The sequence below is a fragment of the Ranitomeya imitator genome, chromosome 3 (assembly GCF_032444005.1).
Source record: "Ranitomeya imitator isolate aRanImi1 chromosome 3, aRanImi1.pri, whole genome shotgun sequence".
In the NCBI taxonomy this organism is placed as follows: domain Eukaryota; kingdom Metazoa; phylum Chordata; class Amphibia; order Anura; family Dendrobatidae; genus Ranitomeya; species Ranitomeya imitator.
In genome coordinates, this window is record NC_091284.1 from 747,533,753 (window position 1) to 747,561,576 (window position 27,824).

The 27,824-nt window shown below is 42.2% G+C and overlaps 1 protein-coding gene across 4 annotated transcripts in view; it reads left to right on the forward strand.

Moving 5' to 3' along the window:
* Nucleotides 1–6,382: 6,382 nt before the first annotated feature.
* STOML3 (stomatin like 3) overlaps nucleotides 6,383–27,824 on the forward strand; it is a 31,131-nt gene continuing 9,689 nt past the window's right edge. The window contains exons 1-6 of one of the 4 annotated variants that reach the window (XM_069758930.1): nucleotides 6,490–6,626; nucleotides 19,119–19,188; nucleotides 20,392–20,472; nucleotides 24,351–24,454; nucleotides 24,543–24,615; nucleotides 27,269–27,351. In XM_069758930.1, the coding sequence (XP_069615031.1) occupies nucleotides 19,125–19,188; nucleotides 20,392–20,472; nucleotides 24,351–24,454; nucleotides 24,543–24,615; nucleotides 27,269–27,351 (405 nt within the window). In that variant the 5' untranslated portion in view covers nucleotides 6,490–6,626; nucleotides 19,119–19,124. Of the gene's footprint in view, nucleotides 6,714–19,118; nucleotides 19,189–20,391; nucleotides 20,473–24,350; nucleotides 24,455–24,542; nucleotides 24,616–27,268; nucleotides 27,352–27,824 lie in introns of all 4 variants that reach the window. The other 3 variants (XM_069758929.1, XM_069758931.1, XM_069758933.1) reach the window with 3 other exon arrangements.

Sequence of the window (27,824 nt, forward strand, 5' to 3'; positions counted from 1 at the left end):
GGGGTCAGTATTGGGACCTGTTCTCTTCAACATATTCATTAATGATCTGGTAGAAGGTTTACACAGTAAAATATCGATATTTGCAGATGATACAAAACTATGTAAAGCAGTTAATACAAGAGAAGATAGTATTCTGCTACAGATGGATCTGGATAAGTTGGAAACTTGGGCTGAAAGGTGGCAGATGAGGTTTAACAATGATAAATGTAAGGTTATACACATGGGAAGAAGGAATCAATGTCACCATTACACACTGAATGGGAAACCACTGGGTAAATCTGACAGGGAGAAGGACTTGGGGATCCTAGTTAATGATAAACTTACCTGGAGCAGCCAGTGCCAGGCAGCAGCTGCCAAGGCAAACAGGATCATGGGGTGCATTAAAAGAGGTCTGGATACACATGATGAGAGCATTATACTGCCTCTGTACAAATCCCTAGTTAGACCGCACATGGAGTACTGTGTCCAGTTTTGGGCACCGGTGCTCAGGAAGGATATAATGGAACTAGAGAGAGTACAAAGGAGGGCAACAAAATTAATAAAGGGGATGGGAGAACTACAATACCCAGATTAGCGAAATTAGGATTATTTAGTCTAGAAAAAAGACGACTGAGGGGCGATCTAATAACCATGTATAAGTATATAAGGGGACAATACAAATATCTCGCTGAGGATCTGTTTATACCAAGGAAGGTGACGGGCACAAGGGGGCATTCTTTGCGTCTGGAGGAGAGAAGGTTTTTCCACCAACATAGAAGAGGATTCTTTACTGTTAGGGCAGTGAGAATCTGGAATTGCTTGCCTGAGGAGGTGGTGATGGCGAACTCAGTCGAGGGGTTCAAAAGAGGCCTGGATGTCTTCCTGGAGCAGAACAATATTGTATCATACAATTAGGTTCTGTAGAAGGACGTAGATCTGGGAATTTATTATGATGGAATATAGGCTGAACTGGATGGACAAATGTCTTTTTTCGGCCTTACTAACTATGTTACTATGTTACGATGCGGGCAGTGTTCTGGATCACTGTGTTGAGAAACATGTGATGGTGTCTCCGCGGTGTTGGATGTTTTGATCTCCCTGAGGTCATTCATCCTTATGTTTATAGTCCTTTTACTAGGCACTGCTCCTAATAGCCAGTTTCCTACTCCACACTGATGAGGGGCAAATACCCCGAAACAGCTGTCTGTGGATGGATACCATGTTTTGGCATAGGTGGTTTTCCTTTTTGGATGCTGCCCTTCCCGTGGTTGTTCCTTCCCGGTGAAAGACCTGGCTATTGCTTGCGTTGAGAAACACGTGATGGTGTCTCTGCGGCTTTTCTACATGTGTGTAACTGCAGTCAGGGCTCCGTGCAGACGACTTTATTCCAGATCCATATCACAGATCCCAAATGTTTGGACATCTAATGGATCCCCGGCCATAACCCTTAGTTAGGTGGTCCTAAAGGCTCCCATGCACATTGGACCAATATCGACCAAACCCGCCAATATCAACTGATAGTCTAATGTCTATGGCAGTGTCGGCTGACTTAAGGTCGGGCGAGATGTCTGATTTTGGACTGCCGATCTCCTTGTTCTAGAGACGAGTCACGGGCAGAGATGTTAGCAGTTTTCTAATAGCACAGGAGTAGTCAGCTGAAGGAGCTTTCCGGTGTATTGGAAAGTCAGCTGAGATGGCGGTCGGCCGACGCATCGTTCAGTTGACAGCCATCTAATGTGTTTGGCCAGCTTAAGTCACCAGTGGGCATACTTCAATTACTTGTCCTGCCTTGATAGAATTTTTTATTTGGCAGACTACTACTTCCATACAATTGTCACTCTGTAGTCTTGATTGTATAATCTGCCTTTTTAGAATTGTAGATGGCAGCTGCGTGACAGCCGCTTGCACCTTGACAGTCTGCAAACTACAGCTCTTAGGTTTTCCATTAATTTCTACGTAGGTCACGTCCATGTGAGAAATGGGTATTAAATCAGAATATAATTCTTTTTCCAATATGAAATTATGATAATTTTAACAGTGCACCCATAACCGTTTTACAGAAATTTTAATTAAATGATAATTTATAATAACCATTGGAAAATCCTTTTAGTCCTGTTCACATTGCACAAATTTCACATGTATTCAGTAACGAAATCAAATTATCGTCCACTTGTATTTCGCATCCCATTTTTTTCTTTTTTAAAGCAAATTTGCGGGGGGGGGGGGGGAACTAAATATTTTAAAATGGCGTAGTGAGAAAGTGACCTGTCATTTGTTGGTGTAGGTTCAGGGAGGAAATCTGGTTGGATAATCCAATTGATTAGGACTAATCCACATGTGAATCTGCAGCAGAAATTCAAGGGTCAGACGAAGATTTCTGCTACAGGTTTTGCGTCACATTTTTCCAAAGATAAAATCTGCCATGTGATTATGACCTTAACGTAAAAAAAAAGTTAATTTATTGTTGATATATGAATATAATGAATTAGGATGTCCACCATTTTCCTCGTTACATGTCATCTATGTGTCTATTAACTAAATGAATTCTGTAGATGCTCTTCGCGGTCTGAGCACTGGACAAGCTGTGTAATCTGGTACCTACATGCTATAGATGTGTAAATGATGCCGTGCTGACCACCATCTGCCAGTCGTACTATTGTCAATTTTCTGGAATCATGAAATTAATTAATTTTTTTTTTAAGGCATTGTGTAAAATAATATTGCTGTCATTCTGAGCGGACAATGGTAATAAATGGAAAAACCTGTTCAATCGCTTATCTTGTGCCCTGTGTATCAGATTTTAGTACGTTCTGATTAAAATATTCACTATTTCAAATCGGTAACCACTATATTCACATGCACATTTTGACTTGACTGTTGTCTGGTCATTCACCACAGGTGTGATCCTCCTCTTCCCTGGTGACCGGCCATACATTTCATCATTAGTGATGAGTGAGTATACTCGTTGCTCGGGTTTTCCAGAGCAAGCTCGGGTGGTCTCCGAGTATTTGTGACTGCTCGGAGATTGTTTTCCTTGGCGCAGCTGCATGATTTACGGCTACTAGACAGATTGATTACATGTGGGGATTCCCTAGAAACTAGGCAACCCCCACATGTACTCAGGCTGGCTAGCGGATGTAAATCATGCAGCTGCGTCAACAAAAACTAATTCTCCGAGCAGTCACAATCATCACTAGTCATCAACAGGATGTGACACTCATCTCCACACATTGCCCTAGCCTTGATCTTCATTACCCAGGTAAATTTTGATCGGTCTCAGACCTGCTTTATTACGTGCTGTATCAGTCTTTACAGCTGCTGTAGTCACTGTTTATCTTAACCTTATACTTGACTGTCTATAAGGATGCTTTCCAGGTGCTGACAGTTTACAAAACTATCACCTTTTATAGTGTCACATCCTGACTTTTTTTTTGGAGGACCCATTTTTACATCTTTCTGTATTTTAACAATATATTTTGTTTTTAACATTGTCAATAAATAAAAACCTTTTACTCATCTATTTTGAGTCACTTCATACCTTAATTAGGTAACGTGTATATGTGAGTATCCTACAAGACGAGTTACTTTGTACACGAAGGATGAAAAGGACAACATGGTGTTACAGCAGGACAGCAGCCCAAAGCATACATTAAGATTGGTAAAGAAATGGTTCATTGACAATATAGTATAGATGAATGGAGTTGAGGAAAAAGCTGTATACATATCCAAGTGACTCAAAGAGTGTGCACCAACTTTGGGAACGTGTAGAATGTATATGTGATCAGATTTTGGCCAAGACATGTTTGAATCTGATCGACGGCATGCCCAGAAGGATTCATTCAGTGTTGAAAGCCAAAGGTGGATTTACAAAATAATATTCTGCATAACTAATCATATGCTAAATAGTTGCAAGTCAAATATACGTATGAAACAGCCAAGATGATTATATATATGTCTAAGGGCCACTTCCGTCTGTCCTTCTGTCACGGTTATTCATTCGCTGATTGGTCTCGGCAGCTGCCTGTCATGGCTGCCGCGACCAAACAGCGACGGCCACAGTCCGATTAGTCCATCCCCTACTCCCCTGCACTCACTGCCCGGCGCCCGCTCCGTAATCCCCTCCACTCACTGCTCACGCAGGGTTAATGGCAGCGGTAACGGCCCGCGGTGTAACGCGCTCCGTTACCGCTGCTATTCACCCTGTGTGTCCCCAACTATTTACTATTGATGCTGCCTATGCAGCATCAATAGTAAAAATAGGTCATGTTAAAAATAATTAAAAAAAATACCACAAAAAACCTGCTATACTCACCCTCTGCCGCCTTTCTAGCTCCTCGCCACGCTCCCGGGACCACTCCATTGCAAGCGGCAGCTTCCGGTACCAGGGCTGGTGTGCGACAAGGACCTGCCGTGACGTCACGGTCATGTGACCGCAACGTCATCACAGGTCCTGCTCACACCAGCCCTGGGACCGAAAGCTGCTGCTTGCAATGGAGCGGTCCCGGGAGCGTGGCGAGGAGCGGCAAAGGTGGCGGATGGTGAGTATAGCAGGACTTCCAACGGGCCTTCGGAAGGGAGGTATACATTTATTTTTTTTAAGTCTCTACTACGTGGCTCTGTGCTGGGCAATATACTACGTGGCTCTGCTATATACTATGTGGCTGGGCAAAATACTACGTGACTGGGCAATATACCGTACTACGTGGCTCTGCTATATACTACGTGGCTGGGCAATATACTACGTGACTGGGCAATATACTACGTGACTGGGCAATATACTACGTGACTGGGCAATATACTATGTGACTGGGCAATATACTATGTGACTGGGCAACATACTACGTGACTGGGCAATATACTACGTCGTTGGGCAATATACTACGTGGCTCAGCAATATACTACGTGACTGGGCAATATACTACGTCGCTGGGCAATATACTACGTGGACATGCATATTCTAGAATACCCTATGCGTTAGAATTGGGCCACCATCTAATTTATTTTTAAATAAATTACAGCATATTCTACTTTTTTGTTTCTATCACAATTCATGATTTTTTTTTAATTATTTTTTTACTGATTTTCATACACTGCTCAAAAATATAAAGGGAACACTTAAACAACAGAATATAACTCCAAGTAAAACAACCTTCTGTGAAATCAAACTGTCCACTTAGGAAGCAACACTGTTTGGCAATCAATTTCACATGCTGTTGTGCAAATGGAATAGACAACAGATGGAAATTATTGGCAATTATCAAGACACACTCAATAAAGGAGTGGTTCTGCAGGTGGGGACCACAGACCACAACTCAGTACCAATGCTTTCTGGCTGATGTTTTGGTCACTTTTGAATGTTGGTTGTGCTTTCACACTCGTGGTAGCATGAGACGAACTCGACAACCCACACAAGTGGCTCAGGTAGTGCAGCTCATCCAGGATGGCACATCAATGCGAGCTGTGGCAAGAAGGTTTGCTGTGTCTGTCAGCATAGTGTCCAGAGGTTGGAGGCGCTACCAGGAGACAGGCCAGTACACCAGGAGACGTGGAGGGGGCCGTAGGAGGGCAACAACCCAGCAGCAGAACCACTACCTCAGCCTTTGTGCAAGGAGAAACAGGAGGAGCACTGCTAGAGCCCTGCAAAATGACCCCCCAGCAGGCCACAAATGTGCATGTGTCTGCACAAATGGTTAGAAAAAGACTCCATGAGGATGGTCTGAGAGCCCGACATCCACAGATGGGGGTTGTGCTCACAGCCCAACACCGTGCAGGATGCTTGGCCTTTGCCACATAACATCAGGATTGGCAAATTCGCCACGGGCGCCCTGTGCTCTTCACAGATGAAAGCAGGTTCACACTGAGCACATGTGACAGAGTCTGGAGATGCCGTGGAGAGCGATCTTCCTGCAACATCCTTCAGCATGACCGGTTTGGCAGTCCAGCCTATCCATGAGCTGTTTATAACCCTGCCCCCACCACTGATTGGCACCTTTCTGCCTATAAGCAGTGTACACAGAAAGCTGCCAATCAGTGGTGTGGGTGGGGTTATAAAGAGCTCAGTATTCAGAGAGCTGTGTGGTCTGCAGGAGCAAAAACTGATTTTATCAAAATGACTGTCTTTGTCTCTACATTGTGTTTTGTGGTATCAAAAACCTGGTGACAGATTCTCTTGAAAATATAATATTTGACTGGTTATTTGGTTGTCATGTTTAGTTTTTTTATTTTTTATTACAGCAATGCACTTTTTTGGACTCGTAGTATGTCATGTGCTCTACCCTACAGTACAATAGTATCACTTTCGTGTCATGGTTAAAACATTTCTCAGTAGAGAATACAAACCTGCATTTCTAGTTTCCGCTCTCGGCTCTATGGCTTTTCCTTGCAAAGTTGACTTTGAGCTCATTGTGCTCCCTGACTGTAACACTGGACTGTATGACTATTCCTGCATAGTTATGGTACTATGGTGACTCTTGTCTCTATAGAAATGAATTCCCTTTTGCCAGCGTTGCTCTGAAGCCAACTGAAGGATGTACGTGTTGGTGACAACATACTAATGTGTGAGAGGCGTGTACACACTATGGAAAAGAAGTAGAGGCTCGGAAGGGCGCGCACCTTCACGGGGCTAGGACTGCAGTCAGCACCCGCATGTGAGTACACACAACTTCTAAGTCTGGAATATCGTCTAATCTTTGTCAAAGTTCCACATGTCCGATTAATTCTACCTGTCTGTTCAGGTAAGAAAGTATGTGTTTTGCTTAGCATATTCATCAAGGAAAAAAAAATATATATATCCTTAAAGTGGAGTTTAAGGAGCGTAATTATTTTCTGTGCAGGACCGGGTCGATGCGAGTCTATGGTACAATTCAGGCAAATATTTTTCCATTATGAATACAGGAAAAAAATACAGTATGCACAGGATTTTCACACTGAGCTCGATGGGTGTGTAATCCAGAAAGCATGGACAATACCCGTATTATGTCCTTTCTTTTAGGAATCCATTGCTAAAATAATACAAGAAACTGAGCTGGATCTTTTTTCGTTGACCTCATAATACACAGATGTCATGTGGATGTTAGGAACTGCCGTAGGGACAATGTACAGATTTGAGCTTTGCATATACAAAACACCATACAGGTGAAAAAGATCCTTCTTTTCTTTTAGGATTTAAAACAAATACATTTTTTTCTGCAATCGGCTTTAGGTTTCATGGACACAGACTTACTGCAGTTTCGTACTAACAGCAAATTTTCTGGAAGAGTAGTACGCCAACCGGAGGTGACTATGGCGCAGTATAAGGGTTCATTAACAACTTAGAAACACATTTGTACGTCCTTATTTATGATGTATAGAGCCCGAAAATGAGTGCAAATCTCAATAGAAGAAGGCAAAGACTAGTTTACGTTCACGGGATTCATTCCCAATCTCGACAACATAAAGAGACAAAATCTTATTCGAAGACTCCTTACATGACCGCTGCATATCATTAGTCTAGGATCACTTTTACCAAAAGTGGAAGTCTTTATTTCATGGATAACAAAGCATAGGCTCGGGAGTAATGCAGAGAGTGCGGACAACGGTCGACTCGCGCTCCTGCGCTTCAACGGGTCCTAAAACAGGACTGTATCTAGGATCACTTTTAGTAAATAGGAAATTTCAAACTAATAATGAATATTACATTCTAGAACGGATTGTACATTTCTGCGTTACAATGGTAATTTTCTATTTCATTGATAAATAAATTCAGTATGTAGCATAGAAGCAAAGTAAACCAGCAATACACAACAGCAGTAGCAAAATAAATATTCCCTTACTGACTTAACATAAGGCCTCATCAGTGGGCGTAACTAGAGTCCGATGGGCCCCAGTGCAAAATTTATACCTTGGCCCCCACTTGTTTGTCAGGTGTATGGGCCTATGTAGCATTCCATGTCCTGTGAAGACATAGCCCTCTGTTAACAATGCCACACATCCTGTAATAATGTCCCCTCTCATGTGCCTTTTCCTGTAATAATGCCCCCCCCATCCTGGGCCCCTTGTGATAATGTCCACATCCTGGTATAATGCCCCCCATTATGGATCCCTTCCAGTAATATATGTCCCCCATCCTGGAACAATGCCCCTTTCCTTTGCCCCTTCCTGTAATAATGTCTCCCATCCTAGCCCCTTCCTGTAATATACACAGTCTATCCTGGTATAATGTCCTCTATCCTGTTCTGCTTCCAGTAATACATGTCCCCCATCCTGGAAAATTGGGTCCCATCCTGGGCTTGTTCCAGTAATAATGTCCCTGTTCTGCAACTGTTCTACACCAATTTAAAAATTGAATGATTCTCCTCCCCTTCCCCTGCTCCCAAGACGTGTAGTGTCCTCTTCCATAGCTGGCGTAGAAGCCGGCAGCGGACTTCAGCATGTCGCTGCCATGCCCCGCCGGTGACTCGGCCACAGTCACACTCTCTGTGAACGTGATCGTTATGCCGCGGCCTCATTTATACGCCCGTATTTTGGTGGTTTTCACGAATAACGCTTGTGCCACGTGTCCGTGGTTTTCTGTGGACTGTGGTCTGTGCAAAATAGAAGAAACTTGTCTGATTTTGATTTGAGTGTCTGGTCAAAATTGGCAAGCAAGTCTAATGGTCCATAAAAAATAGAACTGCACTCCGTGTAGTGTCTGAACCTTTTTTTTTTTAATCTATTGACTCCTAGCAATGGACTCTGTCTTCCGTGTTTCATCCGTTTTATACCCCTCCCCACGGACTTTAATGGTCGAGTCTGAACCGTAAAATGGATGAGAAGGACCTGCTCTGAGTCTTACGGATCTCGCTCTCAGACCTGTGATTTTAACAGTCATGTAAATACATCCAGGTTGATTTCTATAAAACGGACAGAACTAGGACAAGTCGCATGGATGTGTGAATGCAGATTTAGTTCTAATGGACGTAGTAATAATGGGGTTGTCTGCGGCTTTTATGTTGATGGCCGACTCTTAACATAGGTCATTAATATCTGATCGGTGGGATGCGACACACGTCACCACCACTAATCAGATATTCTCGATCAGCCTGTGGCTGGATGTACGGAGTTGCCGAGCCGCACTACACAGCTCAGTCAACTCCATAGAGGCAGCAGGCTGTGTACTGCATATACATCCCGATCCCGTACTGATTCGAAAACCCGGCCATAGCCACTAAGCAGTTGATGGAGCGGTACCGTGAAGCTTCTTAACTTGGCACATCTGGCCAGCTCTGAGAACAACTGAATGGCAGGGGTGCGGTGCCGGGTGTTGCACCCCCCCCCCAAACAGGTATAGATTACCTATATGGTGACAAAGATCCATTGGGGATCGAAACGCGTCGCTGGACCACCAGTGTCTGCTTTGTGCATATTATTATCCACTTGGGATTCTGCCTACTACGATGTTTTAATTATTGAAGAATAAAGTAACTTTTTTTAGGAGCTGGAACAACTGCCTTGGTTTCACTGTGGATGTACGTCTAGTTCTGACGGAGTTCCGTGCACCTGTGGTGGTCGGTGAGCTGGCTAGGGCTATCTGCCTAAACCCCTTTCTTTCTTTTGCTATAGATTACCTATCCTGAGGATGTGTTATCTATAACCAAAAGTACCAGATAACCACGTTAAACACCTGAGCATCTTTCACATAGGTGAAACAGTGATGGCTAGACATTTTGGGTTAATTTTGAAGGATGTTCGCAGTAGTTAGTGCTTAGATCAAAAATACACGAAGCGTTTCAGAAAATTATTTACATATTCCCCAAAAGAAAACACTCTTAAAATATAACCTTTAATACATATTATATATAATGTAAAAGTTTGGTCAAATTTACTGTTATTGTGATCCGTAAATGATCTCTAAAAGGAGGCTAAGTTTTTGTAAAGCTGGAAAATTTGCATCACCTGGTCTTTCCTAACGCAACTATAACCCTAACAGCCTAATTAAGGTCTGAAACCTTGGGCAAAGTTATCTGAACACACACATCTCCAGGGAAATCCAAACTTTTGCATCTGCCCATTTTCCTTTTTGTTTTTCTTATAATGTAAAGATGACTTTTTTTTTTACCTAAAATACAAAGGAAATCTATAACTTTAGCCCTTTTGGAGATCGTTTCATCCTCAACTTGCTTTACTTTTCACAATAACAGTAATTTTAACCAGTAGATATATATATATATTTACACAGCTAATGCAGCAACAGCCCGCAAATATGCTACAGCACTTATTCCAGGGTACAGGATATGAAAATGCAGAGCAAATTATATTGATATTTTATTTTAGCAAATTGTTCTTGTATGTAAAAGTTGTATTTAAAAAAAATCATACCAAAAAGAATCATTTGAGAACTTTTTCCAGCTTTAACCCCTTAAGCCCCGAGGGTGGTTTGCACGTTAATGACCCGGCCAATTTTTACAATTCTGACCACTGTCCCTTTATGAGGTTATAACTCTGGAACGCTTCAACGGATCCCGGTGATTCTGACATTGTTTTCTCAGGACATATTGTGCTTCATGATGGTGGTACAATTTCTTTGATATTACCTGCGTTTATTTGTGAAAAAAATGGAAATTTGGCGAAAATTTCGCAATTTTCCAACTTTGAATTTTTATGCCCTTAAATCACAGAGATATGTCACACAAAATACTTAATAAGTAACATTTCTCACATGTCTACTTTACATCAGCACAATTTTGGAAACAATCTTTTTTTTTTTTTTAGGGGAGTTATAAGGGTTAAAATTTGATCAGCGATTTCTCATTTTTACAACCCCATTTTTTTTTAAGGACCACATCACATTTGAAGTCATTTTGAGGGGTCTATATGATAGAAAATAACCAAGTGTGACACCATTCTAAGAACTGCACCCCTCAAGGTTCTCAAAACCACATTCAAGAAGTTTATTAATCCTTCTGGTGCTTCACAGGAATTTTTGGAATGTTTAAAAAAAAAAATGAACATTTAATATTTTTTTCACAAAAAATTAACTTCAGCTCCAATTGTTTTATTTTACCAAGGGTAACAGGAGAAAATGGACCCCAAAAGTTGTACAATTTGTCCTGAGTACCCCGAGACCCCATATGTGAGGGTAAACCACTGTTTGGGCGCATGGCAGAGCATGGAAGGGAAGGAGCGCCATTTGACTTTTCAATGCAAAATTTGCTGGAATTGAGATGGGGCGCCATGTTGCTTTTGGAGAGCCACTAATGTGCCTAAACATTGAAACCCCCCACAAGTGACACTATTTTGGAAAGTAGACCCCCTAAGGAACTTATCTAGAGGTGTGGTGAGCACTTTGACCCACCAAGTGCTTCACAGAAATTTATAATGCAGAACCGTAAAAATAAAAAGTGTTTTTTTCACAAAAATGAACTTTTCGCCCCCAATTTTTTATTTTCCCAAGGTTACCAGAAGAAATTGTACCCCAAACATTGTTGTACAATTTGTCCTGAGTACGCTGATACCCCATATGTGGGAGTAAACCACTGTTTGGGCGCATGGGAGAGCTCGGAAGCGAAGGAGCGCCGTTTGACTTTTCAATGCAAAATTGACTGGAATTAAGATGGGACACCATGTTGCATTTGGAGAGCCACTGATGTGCCTAAACATTGAAACCCCCCAAAAGTGACACCATTTTGGAAAGTAGACCCCTACGGATCTTATCTAGATGTGTTGTGAGAGCTTTGAACCCCCCAAGTGTTTCACTACAGTTTATAACGCAGAGCGGTGAAAATAAAAATTCTTTTTTTTGTCCACAAAAATTATTTTTTAGCCCCCAGTTTTCTATTTTCCCAAGGGTAACAGGACAAATTGGACAACAACTTTTAGGGTCCAATTTCTCTTGAGTACGCTGATACCCCATATGTGGGGGGGAACCCCCGTTTGTGCGCATGGCAGAGCTTGGAAGGGAAGGAGCGCCATTTGGAATGCAGACTTAAATGGATTGGTCTGCCGGCGTCACATTGCATTTGCAGAGCCCCTGATGTACATAAACAGTAGAAACCCCCCACAAGTGACCCCATATTGGAACCTAGACCCCCCAAGGAACTTATCTAGATGTGTTGTGAGAACTTTGAACCGCGAAGTATTTCACTACAGCTTATAATGCAGAGCCGTGAAAATAAAAAATCATTTTTGTCCCACAAAAATGTTTTAGCCCCCCAAATTTTTATTTTCCCAAAGGTAACAAGAGAAATTGGACCCCAGAAGTTGTTGCCCAATTTGTCCTGAGTACGCTGATACCCCATAAGTTGGGGTATACCCCTGTTTGGGCGCACGGGAGCGCTCGGAAGGGAAGGAGCACTGTTTTTTACTTTTTCAACGCAGAATTGGCTGGAATTGAGCCGTTTGGAGAGCCCCTGATGTGCCTAAACAATGGAAACCCCCAATTCTTTCTGAAACCCTAACCCAAACACACCCCTTATCCCAACCACACCCCTAACCCTAACCACACCCCTAACTCCAACACACTCCTAACCTTAATCCCAACCATAACCCTAACCACACACCTAACCCTAATCCCAACCGTACATGTAATCCCAACCCTAGCCCTAATCCTGGCCCTAATCCTAGCCCTAACCCTAATGGGGAAAATGGAAATAAATACATTTTTCAAATATTTTTTTATTTTTCCCTAACTAGGGAAGGAATGTATTTATTGGAACAATATATATATATATATATATATATATATATATATATATATATATATATATATATATATATATATATATATATATATATATATATACATACATATATACAGTCATGGCCAAAAGTATTGACATCCCCGCAATTCTGTCAGACAATACTCATTTTCTTCCTGAAAATGATTGCAAACACAAATTATTTGGTATTATTATCTTAATTTAATTTGTCTTAAATGAAAAAAACACAAAAAGAATTGTCCCAAAGCCAAATTGGATATAATTCCACACCAAACATAAAAAGGGGGTGGACAAAAGTATTAGCACTGTTCGAAAAATCATGTGATGCTTCTCTAATTTGTGTAATTAACAGCACCTGTACCTTACCTGTGGCACCTAACAGGTGTTGGCAATAACTAAATCACTTGCAGCCAGTTGACATGGATTAAAGTTGACTCAACCTCTGTCCTGTGTACTTGTGTTTACCACATTGAGCATGGAGAAAAGAAAGAAGACCACAGAACTGTCTGAGGACTTGAGAAACCAAATTGTGAGGAAGCATGAGCAACCTCAAGGCTACAAGTCCATCTCCAAAGACCTGAATGTTCCTGTGTCTACCGTGCACAGTGTCATCAAGAAGTTTAAAGGGAACCTGTCACCTGAATTTGGCGGGACTGGTTTTGGGTCATATGGGCGGAGTTTTCGGGTGTTTGATTCACCCTTTCCTTACCTTCTGGCTGCATGCTGGCTGCAATATTGGATTGAAGTTCATTCTCTGTCCTCCATAATACACGCCTGCGCAAAGCAATCTTGCCTTGTGCAGGAATGTACTACGGAGGACAGAGAATGAACTTCAATCCAATATTGCAGCCAGCATGCAGCCAGCAGGTAAGGAAAGGGTGAATCAAACACCTTAAAACTCCGCCCTTATGACCCAAAACCAGTCCCGCCAAGTTCAGGTGACAGAGTCCCTTTAAAGCCCATGGCACTGTGGCTAACCTCCCTAAATGTGGATGGAAAAGAAAAATTGACAAGAGATTTCAACGCAAGATTGTGCGGATGTTGGATAAAGAACCTCGACTAACATCCAAACAAGTTCAAGCTGCCCTGCAGTCTGAGGGTACAACAGTGTCAACCCGTACTATCCGTCGGCATCTGAATGAAAAGGGACTGTATGGTAGGAGACCCAGGAAGACCCCACTTCTTACCCAGAGACATAAAAAAGCCAGGCTGGGGTTTGCCAAAACTTACCTGAAAAAGCCTAAAACATTTTGGAAGAATGTTCTCTGGTCAGATGAGACAAAAGTAGAGCTTTTTGGGCAAAGGAATCAACATAGAGTTTATAAGAGAAAAGAAGAGGCATTCAAAGAAAAAAACACGGTCCCTACAGTCAAACATGGTGGAGGTTCCCTGATGTTTTGGGGTTGCTTTGCTGCCTCTGGCACTGGACTGCTTGACCGTGTGCATGGCATTATGAAGTCTGAAGACCACCAACAAATTTTGCAGCATAATGTAGGGCCCAGTGTAAGAAAGCTGGGTCTCCCTCAGAGGTCATGGGTCTTCCAGCAGGACAATGACCCAAAACACACTTCAAAAAGCACTAGAAAATGGTTTGAGAGAAAGCACTGAAGACTTCTAAGGTGGCCAGCAATGAGTCCAGACTTGAATCCCATAGATCACCTGTGGAGAGATCTAAAAATGGCAGTTCGGAGAAGGCACCCTTCAAATGTCAGGGACCTGTAGAAGTTTGCCAAAAAAGAATGGTCTAAAATTCCAGCAGAGCATTGTAAGAAACTCATTGATGGTTACCGGAAGTGGTTGGTCACAGTTATTTTGGCTAAAGGTTGTGCAACCAAGTATTAGGCTGAGGGTGCCAATACTTTTGTCTGGCCCATTTTTGGAGTTTTGTGTGAAATGATCAATGTTTTGCTTTTTGCTTCATTCTCTCTTGTGTTTTTTCATTTAAGACAAATTAAATGAAGATAATACCAAATAATTTGTGTTTGCAATCATTTTCAGGAAGAAAATGAGTATTATCTGACAGAATAGCAGGGTGTCAATACTTTTGGCCATGACTGTATATATATGTGTGTGTATACATATATATATATATATATATATATATATATATATATATATATATATATATATATATATATATAATTTTTTTTTATTTATTTTATTTTTTTTTACACATGTAAATTTTTTTTATTTAGCTTTTTTACTTTGCCCCAACATCACAATATATTGACAGATCACTGATCTGACACTTTGCTGTGCAATGTGTCAGATCAGTGATCACACAGGCACAGCAGGGAGGCTTCCTGGCGCCTGCTTTGAGCAGGCGCTGGTAAGCCGCCTCCCTGCATGACCCGGATGCAGCCCCGTGGCCATTTAGGATCTGGGCCTGCAGGGAGGAGGAGGTAAGAGACCCTTGGAGCAACGCGATCACATCGCGTTGCTCCGAGGGTCTCGGGGAAGCACACAGGGAGCCCCCTCCCTGCACGATGCTTCCCTATACCGCCGGAACACTGCGATCATGTTTGATCGCAGGGTTCCGGGGTTTAATGCGCCGGGGCGGTCCGTGACCGCTCCTGGCACATAGTGCCGGATGTCAGCTGCGATAGTCAGCTGACACCCAGCCGCGATCGGCCGCACGACTCCTTGAGCACGGCTGATCGCACTGGACGTACTATCCCGACACTGGAAATTAAGTCCGAGGTCACCTTGACGTTATAGTGCGTCCAATGGGATTAAGGGGTTACTGTCACCTGCAATCTCTATAAATTAATAGAAAAAAAAAACTGAAATAGTTTTGGGTGGAAAATGAAAATAAAAAACTAAAATTCGTAAATATGCACACCCTTAAACTAATACTTTGTTGCATTAACCTTTGAATTTATGACATCATTCAGTCTTTTTGGGTAGGAGTCTATCAGCATGGCACATCTAGAATTGGTAATCTTTGCTCACCCTATCTTGTGCTGGAACTCTAAATCTGTCAGATAGTGAGGGAATCTCCTTGTTGACTTGGAACAACGTGCTGAAAGGTGAAGTTCCGTTTCATCTTCAGTTTTTTTGTTGCAAATTTGACAGATATTTGGAACTGTTCATAATTCCCATAATGCATCTTGACTAAAGTCAGCCATAAAAAAAAAGCTCCAGAGCATAACGCTGCCTCCACCATGTTTAACTATGAGTTTGGTGCTCTCTTTGTGATGTGCAGTGTTGGCTTGGCACCAAATATACCTTTTGAAATTTAGGCCAAAAGTTTAACCTTGTTCTCATCAGAACATAACACGTTTTTCCACATGCTTTTGGAAGACTTGTACAGTTTCGCAAAACATATCTGGGCTTTAATATTATTTTGCTTTGGAAGAAAAGACTTCTATCTTCCCACCCTAGCGCACAGGCCAGACATATGAAGAATATGAGAGATTGTTGTTATATGCAGTGCACATCAATGACAATTATACTGCACAGTGAACTTAAAAACCATCCTAAATTTAATGTTTCCTTGTTCATGCCTGCTAACCAAAAAATAAATGAATCAAAAAGTAATCAAAAACTTGTACATATCCCAAAATGGTACCAGTAAAAAAAATTACAGGCTTATCCTGCAAGAAAAAACCCCCATACAGATCCATTTATGGAAAAAGTAGAGAGTGTCAGAATATGGGGACAAAAACAAAATGTATTTTTAAATGTAATTTCTTTTGCAAAAGAAATAAAACATAAAAAAAACTATATACATTTATATAAATTTGGTATTCTCATGACCACAACAACCCACAAAATAAAGTAAATATCATAAGAAAATATCATAATTAAATTTAGTATCATAACACCATTCACTGTTCAGTATAATTGTTAAACCCCTCAACGACCGCCGATACGCCTTTTAACGGCGGCAGTTAAGGGTACTTATTCCTCAGTGCCGCTTTTTAACGGCGCTGAGAAATAAGGGTATAGCATCCCGCAGTGTCAGAAAATCTCCGTGATCTCGGCTACTGGGAGTAGCTGAGACCCCAGAGAACAGGATTCAAGTCAGTTTTCAATGTCCAGAGTCTTGTGATCGCCATTATTCACGGAATAACTGTGATCGCTTAAAAAAAAAAGTCCGGTTTTCCATTCATTTCTCTCTCCTCTGATATGATCTAGCATACCAAAGGAAAGAGAAATGGGGTCCCTCGAGCCCACAATACCACCGGCATCTCTGGCTCTGTCCCCCGGCCCTCCGCATCTTCTTTCTGGAAGAAAATGGCAGGCGCATGCGCAGTGCGCCCACCGTGATCTGCTGGACTGTACCTGGCAGCAATAGGAGATTTTTTTCCTATTGGTTCACTTTGATTACTGTGATAGACCCTATCACAATTATCAAAATTTAAAAAAAATAGTAAATCAAACTCCCCTTTGTCACCCCCTTAGGTAAAAATAATAAAATTAAAAAAAAAAAAAATGTTTTTCCATTCTTTGCAGTTAGGCTTGGTGCTAGGGTTACGGATAGGGTTGGGGTTGGGTTAGTGTGGTGTTGGGGTTAGGGTTATGTTGGGTAAAGGTTGTGCTGGGGTTAGGGTTGTGTTGTATTTACGGTTGTGTTGGGGTTACTGTTGTGGTGTTGAGATTGGGGTTAGGGTTGGAGTTAGAATTGGGGGGTTTCCACTGTTTAGGTACTGTACATCAGGAGGTATCCAAACTTGACATGGCACTCACTATTGATTCCAGACAATTTTGCATTCAAAAAGTCAAATGGTGCTCCCTCCATTCTGAGCCCTGCCAGGCGCCCAAACAGTGGCTTTTCCCCACACACAGGGTATCTGCGTACTCTGGAGACATTGCACAACAAATTTTGTGGTCTATTTTCTCCTGTTACCCTTGTGAAAATAAGAGTTTGGGTCTAAAGTAATTTTTTTGTGAAAAAAGTAATGTTAATTTTTTCCTTCAACATTGCTTTAGTTTTCGTGAAGCACCTGAAGGGTTAGTAATCTTCTTGAGTGTGGTTTTGAGCATCTCGAGGGGTGCAGTTTTTAGAATGGTGTCACTTTTGGGTATATTCTGTCATATTACCCATGAGCGGACTTCTCACTGCCCGTGCCTCTAGGACCCCTTCCTTCTCTTCTAACTTTAGCTTCACTTTCCTTCAGTTCCCTCTCTTTGGGAACTCCTTCCTGTCTGTTTTGATCTTTCTGCTTCCTCTCACTCTCCCGTCTGCTCTCCTCTCTTTATCCCTGCAGACTCTCTCTGATAGACTCCACCCACACCCTCTATCTATATACCCCCTCCAGCCTGGGATGAGGCCATCCTCCCCAAGGGTTTGCCCAAGTGCCCTGACTGAAGTGTATAGTGTTGGATGCTGGTGTAGGATTCTGTGCAGTGCCCCCTCCTTACCTGAGAGCGGAATACCACACCTCTGGCTGAGATGCAGTAATCTGTGGCGACTGGATCCCAAGTGCGCCACACATACGATACGCTTTGTTACAGTTAGTGCAATTTCGCTCAGCATCAACTGTTTCCAATTGTATATAGAAAAGGAGTGTGAGGTGCTGCTGGAGGACGCGACTATGAGGCTATGTGCACACGTTCAGGAATTCATGCAGAAAATTCCTGTGAAAATCCGGACATTTCTGGGAGATTTCCGCATGAAATCCGCATGCGCATTTTTTGCGCGGTTTTGACGCGTTTTTTGCGTGTTTTTTTCCGGACATTTCCCAATGCATTAGACAGTGGGAAAACCGCGGAAAAAACACAAAATTAATGAGCAGGTTCATTATTTTTCCGCAATGCGTTTTTCATGCGGAAAAACGCACATCATGTGCACAGAAATTGCGGATTTCATTAAAAATGATAGGATGCTTAATTTATTCTAGCAAAAATGCTAGAAAACCGCAAATAATCTGCAACGTGTGCACATAGCCTAAAGGAGAAAAGCTGTGCTGCAGAAAAATGCTGTGTATAAAGGAGGAGTGTGAGGTGTAGGAGGAATAAGGCTCCTTAACTGCCGCTGTTAAAAGTCATATCAGCAGTCGTTTAGGGCAGAGGTCCCCAACTCCAGTCCTCAAGGCCCACCAACAGGTCATGTTTTCAGGATTTCCTTAGTCTTGCCCAGGTAATAATTGCATCACCTGTGCAATGCAAAGGAAATCCTGAAAACATGACCTGTTGGTGGGCCTTGAGGACTGGAGTTGGGGACCTCTGGTTTAGGGGATAATATTGTGCTAAAAAAACCTTTTCCTTCAACAAAATGGCACCGGTTGTGTTCCGTTATTATTTGTTATAACTAACCACAGTTAGTTACTATGCCCGGGCAGTTAGTATATTAATAATATCCCTGTTGTCTCTGTGCCCTTCATATATTGATAATACCTCCTTTGGGGCTCCATATATTAATAATGCCTTTATGTATTTATCAGTAATGCCCCGTTTGATATGTTTCATTCTGCAAAATGAAAGGTATTGATCACCATATAATCCATGTCCTCTAAACAGGAAACCATGGAAGGGAATACAGAGTCTCATGTTCCTAAACACAAGAGGGAGGAAAAAGAGAATTTGGTCGGTAAGTACTCACCCCTACTGAAATGTTACTATGATAATATCCACTATAGGTTTCGGTTTCCCTTTATGTCCCAAGGTTGTATTCCATGTGTAAAGCTGCCAAAACCCAACAAGACTGGGATTTCTCCTGTTGACCTTAGATGAGTAATGATAAAATACCCCAACATTTCCAATCTCTTCCAGTGCTCCCGAGATCATATAGATCTTCCAGCAGTGACCAACGTCTTTCTCTTTTATGTATGTTTTTATTACAAATCTGTTTTGAGTGTGAATATGAGAGAGACTTGAGGTTGATGATGAATTTGGGATTGAACATACATTCTTCTTATTAAACTATGGTGTTCAAATTCTTTCAAGGGAATCTGTTAGCAGGTTTTTGCTATGCAATGTGAATACAGCATCAGGTAGAGGCTGAAAAACAGGTTTCACTTATTAGGTTGACTGCCTTGGTTTCCATACAATGAATGTTTTATCATCAGGAGATTATCACTGCCCAGACTCGCTCCCTGGTGCTTTCTGGTCCAAAAACGCCGCCTCCTCTGATAAGCAGCTTGCAATCAATAGACAATGTACATAGAGAGCTAAGGTGTGTTGGGGGTGGAGACAGCTTTCTGAGTGCTGCTACATGAATAAAAGCTCTGATTATGCCACAACCGCTGCACCCAATAAACTAAATGATACATTCTTGGAATCAGGGTCTCTATCCCTACATTTAGCTGCTGTCAGAATGTGTTCAGGGGCTTTAGAATTTCTTAGATGTATACACAAAAAAGTGTTCACAATCCCTTAAAAGTCCAGACCTAAGTAGTCACTGACCTAATACCGGAGGCAAGTACTTTAGGATTGGGAAAGTACTCATTGTTCTTCCTTATCATCTGCATGGGACCTGCTGCTTTTAAGAATTTATTCCGCTCTTGTTCATATCTAATGGAGGGCGGCAATCATTGTAACAACAGAACCTGTGTGCTTTAAAAGATGCCAGAGTAGAAGTGCAATTCAGGGGAACAATAATTCATAGCGGTGACAACAACAAATACACGTTCTGCCTAAACCCTGCAGCGAAAAATATGTCGACTTTCCGGAAATTCACGATTTAAAAAATGTAAAGAATTTTCCTTTGAAGATTAAAATAGAAATAGATACCACTGTCAATGTTGTACATATGTTCACCTTTCCATAACTCGAAATATATTATATTTTTCAGTCCTATGCATGAAAGACAAGGGGCTCCATAGGGAAGTTTACAATGCACCCTCTATCATGGTGCAGGGAATTAAAACCCAAGGTAAAAGAATGTAGTACTAGGCCGGGTTCACGGTCCATAAAAGATGGCAATAAATCATGCAGAATTGAGACTTTGCGGTCCGTCTACTGATGGTGAAATATGGACGTCTGAGCTTAGCATTTTTCTCTTAGAACTCCTCACACCCTACACTTCGCACATAACAAGCTGGCAGCTTATCATCATTCTTATTACTGATTTATCAGACCTCAAACAGAATTAATAAGATTTTTAAAACTGATTAGTGCTCAAGGATATGAGCGTGTGAAGGAGAAGCCAAGCAGGTTAAGCAAAGTCACACATGACGCGGTGGGGATTCTAGGCTTTCATTGCTCTAGAAGTTTTTTTTTAAGATTCTAAAAAAAATTGTCATAATGAGGAAATGCCCCATTGGCCTCTGTTTACTGTTCTTTGGCGATGACATGGTGTCTATCCATGTGACCACTGCAGACAGTCACTAGCCTCAGTGGTAATGCATTACGGTATCTCGAAAAAGGCCATTTTTCTAAACCTGGATAACCCTTTTTACGTAGGTCTGATTTTTTTCTGTTCAGTTGTGGTCTTTCCTTGCTTGAATGGGTAACTAACACTTGAAAAATCTTCGGACATCATAGTGAAATAACAGAGCATTGCTCTTTGGAGAGCAGAGTCCTGAGAAGCTTTTTTTTTATCGCTCTTTGGCTCAATCTCGAGCCATGGCGACTTGATGGATGAACGATGTGTAGGAAGATCGTTCTTGTGAAAGCCTAAATAGGTGGACCAGGGTCTTCTCTACCATTTAGCTTGATGGCATTAAGTCATCGGTCTTCCTCTTTGCCTTGTTCCTTCTATTTTCCCAACCACAATGTCCTTCTCCATTGATTGCTCTCTTTGTATGGTGTTTCTAAAGTAGACAAGTTGTAGCTTGGTGATCCTTGCTTCAAGCGACACGTTTGCCTTGATTTGTTCCAAAATTGGTTTGTTGAGAAGCTATGCTATGCTACCTGAGATGCTATGCTATGCTACCTGAGATGCTATGCTATGCTACCTGAGATGCTATGCTATGCTACCTGAGATGCTATGCTATGCTACCTGAGATGCTATGCTATGCTACCTGAGAAGCTATGCTATGCTACCTGAGATGCTATGCTACCTGAGATGCTATGGATCACCACAACTATAGGGCTGAATACTTTGCCTCTTTGGCTTTCCTTGGCTCTCCTCAGATACACAGAGGAGTACTGGTTCATATACCTGGAGATGGATCCCTACAGATTACATATCTGTGTAGAGCCGAGCAAAGCCAGTCTGGCACAGAGGTCACAGTGTTTGTCCCTAAGGTCAGGGTCAGATAAATATCTGAAAAATTGTTCACGTTTCGTGCAGAAAAATTGGATGATCTTCTTCCATGCTGTTAACCATGTGCCATCCATGTGTCTGTCTTTTACGCCCATGTGACATCCATTTTTCACATCCACATTTTAAAATGTAATTGACAAAATTCTTTCCTTTGTAAATAATGGCTATATATATATATATATATATATATATATATATATATATATAATTTGTGTGTATACAGTTATATGAAAAAGTTTGGGCACCCCTATTAATCTTAAGCTTAATGTTTTATAAAAATTGTTTTTTTTTGCAACAGCTATTTCAGTTTCATATATCTAATAACTGTTGGACACAGTAATGTTTCTGCCTTGAAATGAGGTTTATTGTACTAACAGAAAATGTGCAATCTGCATTCAAACAAAATTTGTCAGGTGCATAAGTATGGGCACCCTTATCATTTTCTTGTTTTAAATACTCCTACCTACTTTTTACTGACTTACTAAAGCACTTTTTTTGGTTTTCTAACCTCATTGAGCTTTGAACTTCATAGCCAGGTGTATGCAATCATGAGAAAAGCTACTTAAAGTGGCCACTTGCAAGTTGTTCTCCTGTTTGAATCTCCTCTGAAGAGTGGCATCATGGGCTCCTCAAAACAACTGTCTAATGATCTGAAAACAAAGATTATTCCACATAGTTGTTCAGGGGAAGGATACAAAAAGCTTTCTCAGGGATTTAACCTGTCAATTTCCACTGTGAGGAACATAGTAAGGAAATGGAAGAACACAGGTACAGTTCTTGTTAAGGCCAGAAGTGGCAGGCCAAGAAAAACATCAGAAAGGCAGAGAAGAAGAATGGTGAGATCAGTCAAGGACAATCCTCAGACCACCTCCAGAGAGCTGCAGCATCAACTTGCTGCAGATGGTGTCACTGTGCATCGGTCAACTATACAACGCACTTTGCACAAGGAGAAGCTGTATGGGAGAGTGATGCGAAAGAAGCCGTTTCTGCAAGCACGCCACAAACCGAGTCGGCTGAGGTATGCAAAAGCACATTTGGAGAAGCCAATTTCTTTTTGGAAGAAGGTCCTGTGGATTGATGAAACCAAGATTGAGATGTTTGGTCATAAAAAAAGGCATTATGCATGGCGGCCAAAAAACACAGCATTCCAAGAAAAACACTTGTTACCCACAGTAAAATTTGGTGGAGGTTCCATCATGCTTTGGGGCTGTGTGGCCAATGCCGGCAGCGGGAATCTTGTTAAAGTTGAGGGACGCATGGATTCCTCTCAGTATCAGCAGATTCTTGACGATAATGTTCATGAATCAGTGACAAAGTTGAAGTTGCGCAGGGGATGGATCTTTCAGCAAGACAATGATCCAAAACACCGCTCCAAATCTACTCAGGCATTCATGCACAGAAACAATTACACTGTTCTGGAATGGCCATCCCAGTCCCCAGACCTGAATATCATTGAACATCTGTGGGATCATTTGAAGAGGGCTGTCCATGCTCGGCCACCATCAAACTTAACTGAACTGGAATTGTTTTCTAAAGAGTAATGGTCAACAATACCTTCATCCAGGATCCAGGAACTTATTAAAAGCTACAGGAAGCGACTAGAGGCTGTTATTTTTGCAAAAGGAGGATCTACTAAATATTAATGTCCCTTTTCTGGTGGGGTGCCCATACTTATGCACCTGTCAAATTTTGTTTGAATGCAGATTGCACATTTTCTGTTAGTACAATAAACCTCATTTCAAGGCAGAAACAATGATACCAAACATAAAGCAAAATCTACAATGGAATGGTTCACAAATAAACATATCCAGGTGTTAGAATGGCCAAGTCAAAGTCCAGACCTCAATCCAATTGAGAATCTGTGGAAAGAGCTGAAAACTGCTGTTCACAAACGATCTCCATCAAACCTCCCTGAGCTCGAGCTGTTTGCCAAGGAAGAATGGGCAAGAATTTCAGTCTCTCGATGTACAAAACTGATAGAGACATACCCCAAGTGACTTGTAGCTATAATTGCAGCAAAAGGTGGCGCAACAAAGTATTAAGTTAAAGGGGCCGAATAATATTGCACGCCCCACTTTTCAGTTTTTGAATTTCCACAAAAATTTAAAATAACCAATAAATTTCGTTCAACTTCACAATTGTGTTCCACTTGTTGTTGATTCTTCACCAAAAATTTACATTTGGTATCTTTATGTTTGAAGCATGATATGTAGGAAAAGGTTGAAAAGTTCCAGGGGGCCGAATACTTTTGCAAGGTGCTGTATTTATCAAAACTTCTGACATCTTCTGTGTTATTAACTCTTTAAATGCAGAATAACAAAAGCTTGATTCCAAAATGTGGACACTAAATCCAACCAGAATGTGTGAACCAGAACGTACTGTAGTGTGATGACCACATACAAGAAGGATGTAGGACTCTAGAATGGCGTACATGAAAAAGGTCTATGGAGCTGATCCAGTTCTGACTACATCTGTAGCTACAGAATATCCAGTGCTGTTTTATTACCTTTTTTTGGATCATCGCTCATATTTGTGTTTTGTAGATGCCATGAAAGGAGATATTGGGGTTTGTGGCTGGATCATTCTGCTAGTCTCCGCTCTACTGACGGCCATCACCTTCCCTTTATCCATTTGGTTCTGTGTTAAGGTAACTCAAGTCATTACTGTAGACTCCTATTCAGACCTACAACCCAGTCATACCATCGTATTTATTATAATGTATGCAAATGTTCTAGATTATTAAGGAATATGAACGCGCTGTGGTGTTTAGGCTCGGACGTATAATCTCCGGAAAAGCAAGAGGCCCAGGTAAGCTCTGCCTGATATAATAAGAGACAATTTATACTATCTCCATGTTTGCTTTGTATTTTACAAAGTTATGACAAATAATTTATTTTGCTGTTTTTTTTTTTTTTTTTGTGGCTTTTATGTTCTGCCGGAGGCTTGCATAGGGCGCTATTCACATGCTGCAGGTGATGTACAGGGTCTGGTTTTTAGTCCTCTTTTTGTGGTGTTTTATGCCAACACTTACCTTGCACTAATCCTATTAGGCTAATTTCTCATGATGCAAAAACAACCGCATTTTCTGCAGTGTGTTCAATTGTTTAAAATCTGCTGCATTTTCCAACATGTTGGATTTTAAGAACGCTCATGCACATGCTGAGAAATCTATCCGCAGCATAAATTGACAACGGTTACAGCAGGTTTGAGAGCCGTATCATGTCAATTTATGCCCCTTATGTTGGTGTGCGAATTTTGTGCAACTCCTCAGCTCCTTTTTCACAGTGATGACTTGGGCTACTTTCACACTTCCGTCTTTTGTCCTCCGTCGCAATCCGTCGTTATGGGCAAAAAAGGGATCCTGCAAATGTGCTCGCAGGATGCGTTTTTTGCCCATACACTTGTATTAGGGACGGATCGCGACGGAGGGCACATGTCACATCGGTCGTGCGACGGATCCATCGTGTTTTGGTGGACGTGACGCACAAAAAAAGTTCAATGTAACGTTTTTTGGGCGACGTGTCCGCCATTTTCGACCGTGCATGCGCTGTCAAAACTCCGCCGCTCTTCCCCAGACTGCAGAATGGGCAGCGGATGCGTTGAAAAACTGCATCTGCTGCCCACGTCTTGCAGTTATTTCACAACGTCCGTCTGTACGTCGGCCCGACTCATTGCGACGGGCCCGTACCGACGGAAGTGTGAAAGTAGCCTTAGTAGTAAATACGGCCGTACCATCTCTGCTGCTGGAGGTCCAAGGTGGAGATGCCTTATAGGCCAGATCCGCATTCTCAGTTCTGCTGGTTGTTATTGTGAACTTTAGATAAGACTAACAGCTTAAGGTACCGTCACATTTAGCGACGCTGCAGCGATCTAGACAACGATCCCGATCGCTGCAGCGTTGCTGTGTGGTCGCTGGAGAGCTGTCACACAGACCGCTCTCCAGCGACCAACTATGCGAAGTCCCCTGGTAACGAGGGTAAACATCGGGTTACTAAGCACAGGGCCGCGCTTAGTAACCCGATGTTTACCCTGGTTACCAGTGCTAATGTAAAAAAAAAAAAAAACACTACATACTTACATTCCGGTGTCTGTCCCCCATCGCTGTGCTTTCCTGCACTGACTGTGAGCGCCGGCTGGCCGTAAAGCACAGCGGTGACGTCACCGCTCTGCTTTACAGCTGGCCGGCACTCCCAGTGCAGGGAAGCAGTACGCCGAGGGACAGACACCGGAATGTAAGTATGTAGTGTTTGTTTTTTTTTACATTTACACTGGTAACCAGGGTAAACATCGGGTTACTAAGCGCGGCCCTGGTAACCCGATGTTTACCCTGGTTACCAGTGAAGACATCGCTGAATCGGCGTCACACACGCCGAATCAGCGATGTCTGCGGGAGATCCAGCGACGAAATAAAGTTCTGGACTTTCTGCTCCGACCAACGATGTCACAGCAGGATCCAGATCGCTGCTGCGTGTCAAACACAACGATATCGCTATCCAGGACGCTGCAACGTCACGGAACGCTAGCGATATCGTTGTGAAGTTGGTCAGTGTGAAGGTACCTTTAGCTGAACCTCTACGACACGGTGGGAGAGTTGATGGCAATGGCCATATATGAGAGATAAATATTGTCTGAAATCCATAGGTTTCAGCAGGGTAGGCAAGCACACGGGGCATGTCACAGTGCCAGGACGTTTTCTGTATCCGTGACCAGGAGCAGAGGAGAGGTATGAATGGAAGTATCTGAATGTCTTGTCTAATATGCATATTTCTAGTTTGGGGTCTCATCTAAGGTCTGTAAACAGAGGTGTCTGATTCGGGGTATGTATTTTTTAGGTAGTCTGGTCTGGGGGTTGTAGATGGGGATCAGGTGTCTATAAATAAGAGCCTGGTTTAGGATCTGTAAAACCGGGGATGCCTGGTTTGGGGTCTGTAAACAGTGAGGTCTGAGAGCTTTATTTTTAAGTGGGCATGTATTTAAGAAGTTTTTTAGGGGCTCTGGTATCCTCTTTTAGTAGAGGAGGTTTGGGGGAACGTGTATTTTATGGATTTGTTTTTGTTTAGGTGGTCTGGTATGTGGGCTGTGTGCTTTTAGGGGGGTCTAGTGTGTGGTATATATTACTTTAGAGGTGTGCAGAAGGGGATACACATAATTACTTACTTGTTACTCAGATCTTTTTGGGACATATCTATCTAAATTGTCAGGGCAAAAAGCTAAAAAAAATTGTGCCCCCATCTGCCACTTCATGTCCACACCTTTGGCCTCTCCCTGATGTTTCTCAAAACATAACAAATATAGCTATATAGCCCTTCGATGTACCACGGTATTGCAGAGGTGACAGGTTGTAACAAGCAGGCTAACCCAGGTAATTGGCACTGCAGAGGATGGATGTTGTCAAGTATCCCTAATGCATTGAATAAATGTCCAGAATGCTCTTTACTGACACTAATTTCTTTGTACACAGGGCTGATGTTCATTCTTCCCTGCACAGATAACTTTATTAAAGTGGATCTTAGAGTTATATCATTTGCAATCCCTCCACAAGAGGTAGGTCTGCAGAAATATCATGTGATGCCCCCTATGACTGTTCAGTCCTGCAGGACATAGAAGATGTGCTCTAGGTAGTGATGGGTGAGTGTGCTCAGCACTGCTCGATAATCGATCATCGGGGTGCTGGATCAAGTCGTGAGCACCCAGACTCCCATAAGAGAAATATCTGAGCCGGGGTGCAAAGAGAGAGAGAAGATTTCCGACCTTCGGAAAAGTGTTCTAGTTTGCCATTTGCAGATGGACACTAGTGGGATCCCTGAAATTCACCCCCACCATGCTGGTGATTGGTCCTGTTCTGACCCTCGGTGGCTTTTGAGCCCGCACCTGAGGACGCCCTGAGTCAGATGCTGAGAGCAAGTGGGAGTTCCCACCCTACACTGACCGGTTGTCAGGACTAATTAAAGATTACTGCACAGAGTGCGTACAGCGCCGCACTGGCGGATGCCACTAACCACCCTTACAAGGGTTAG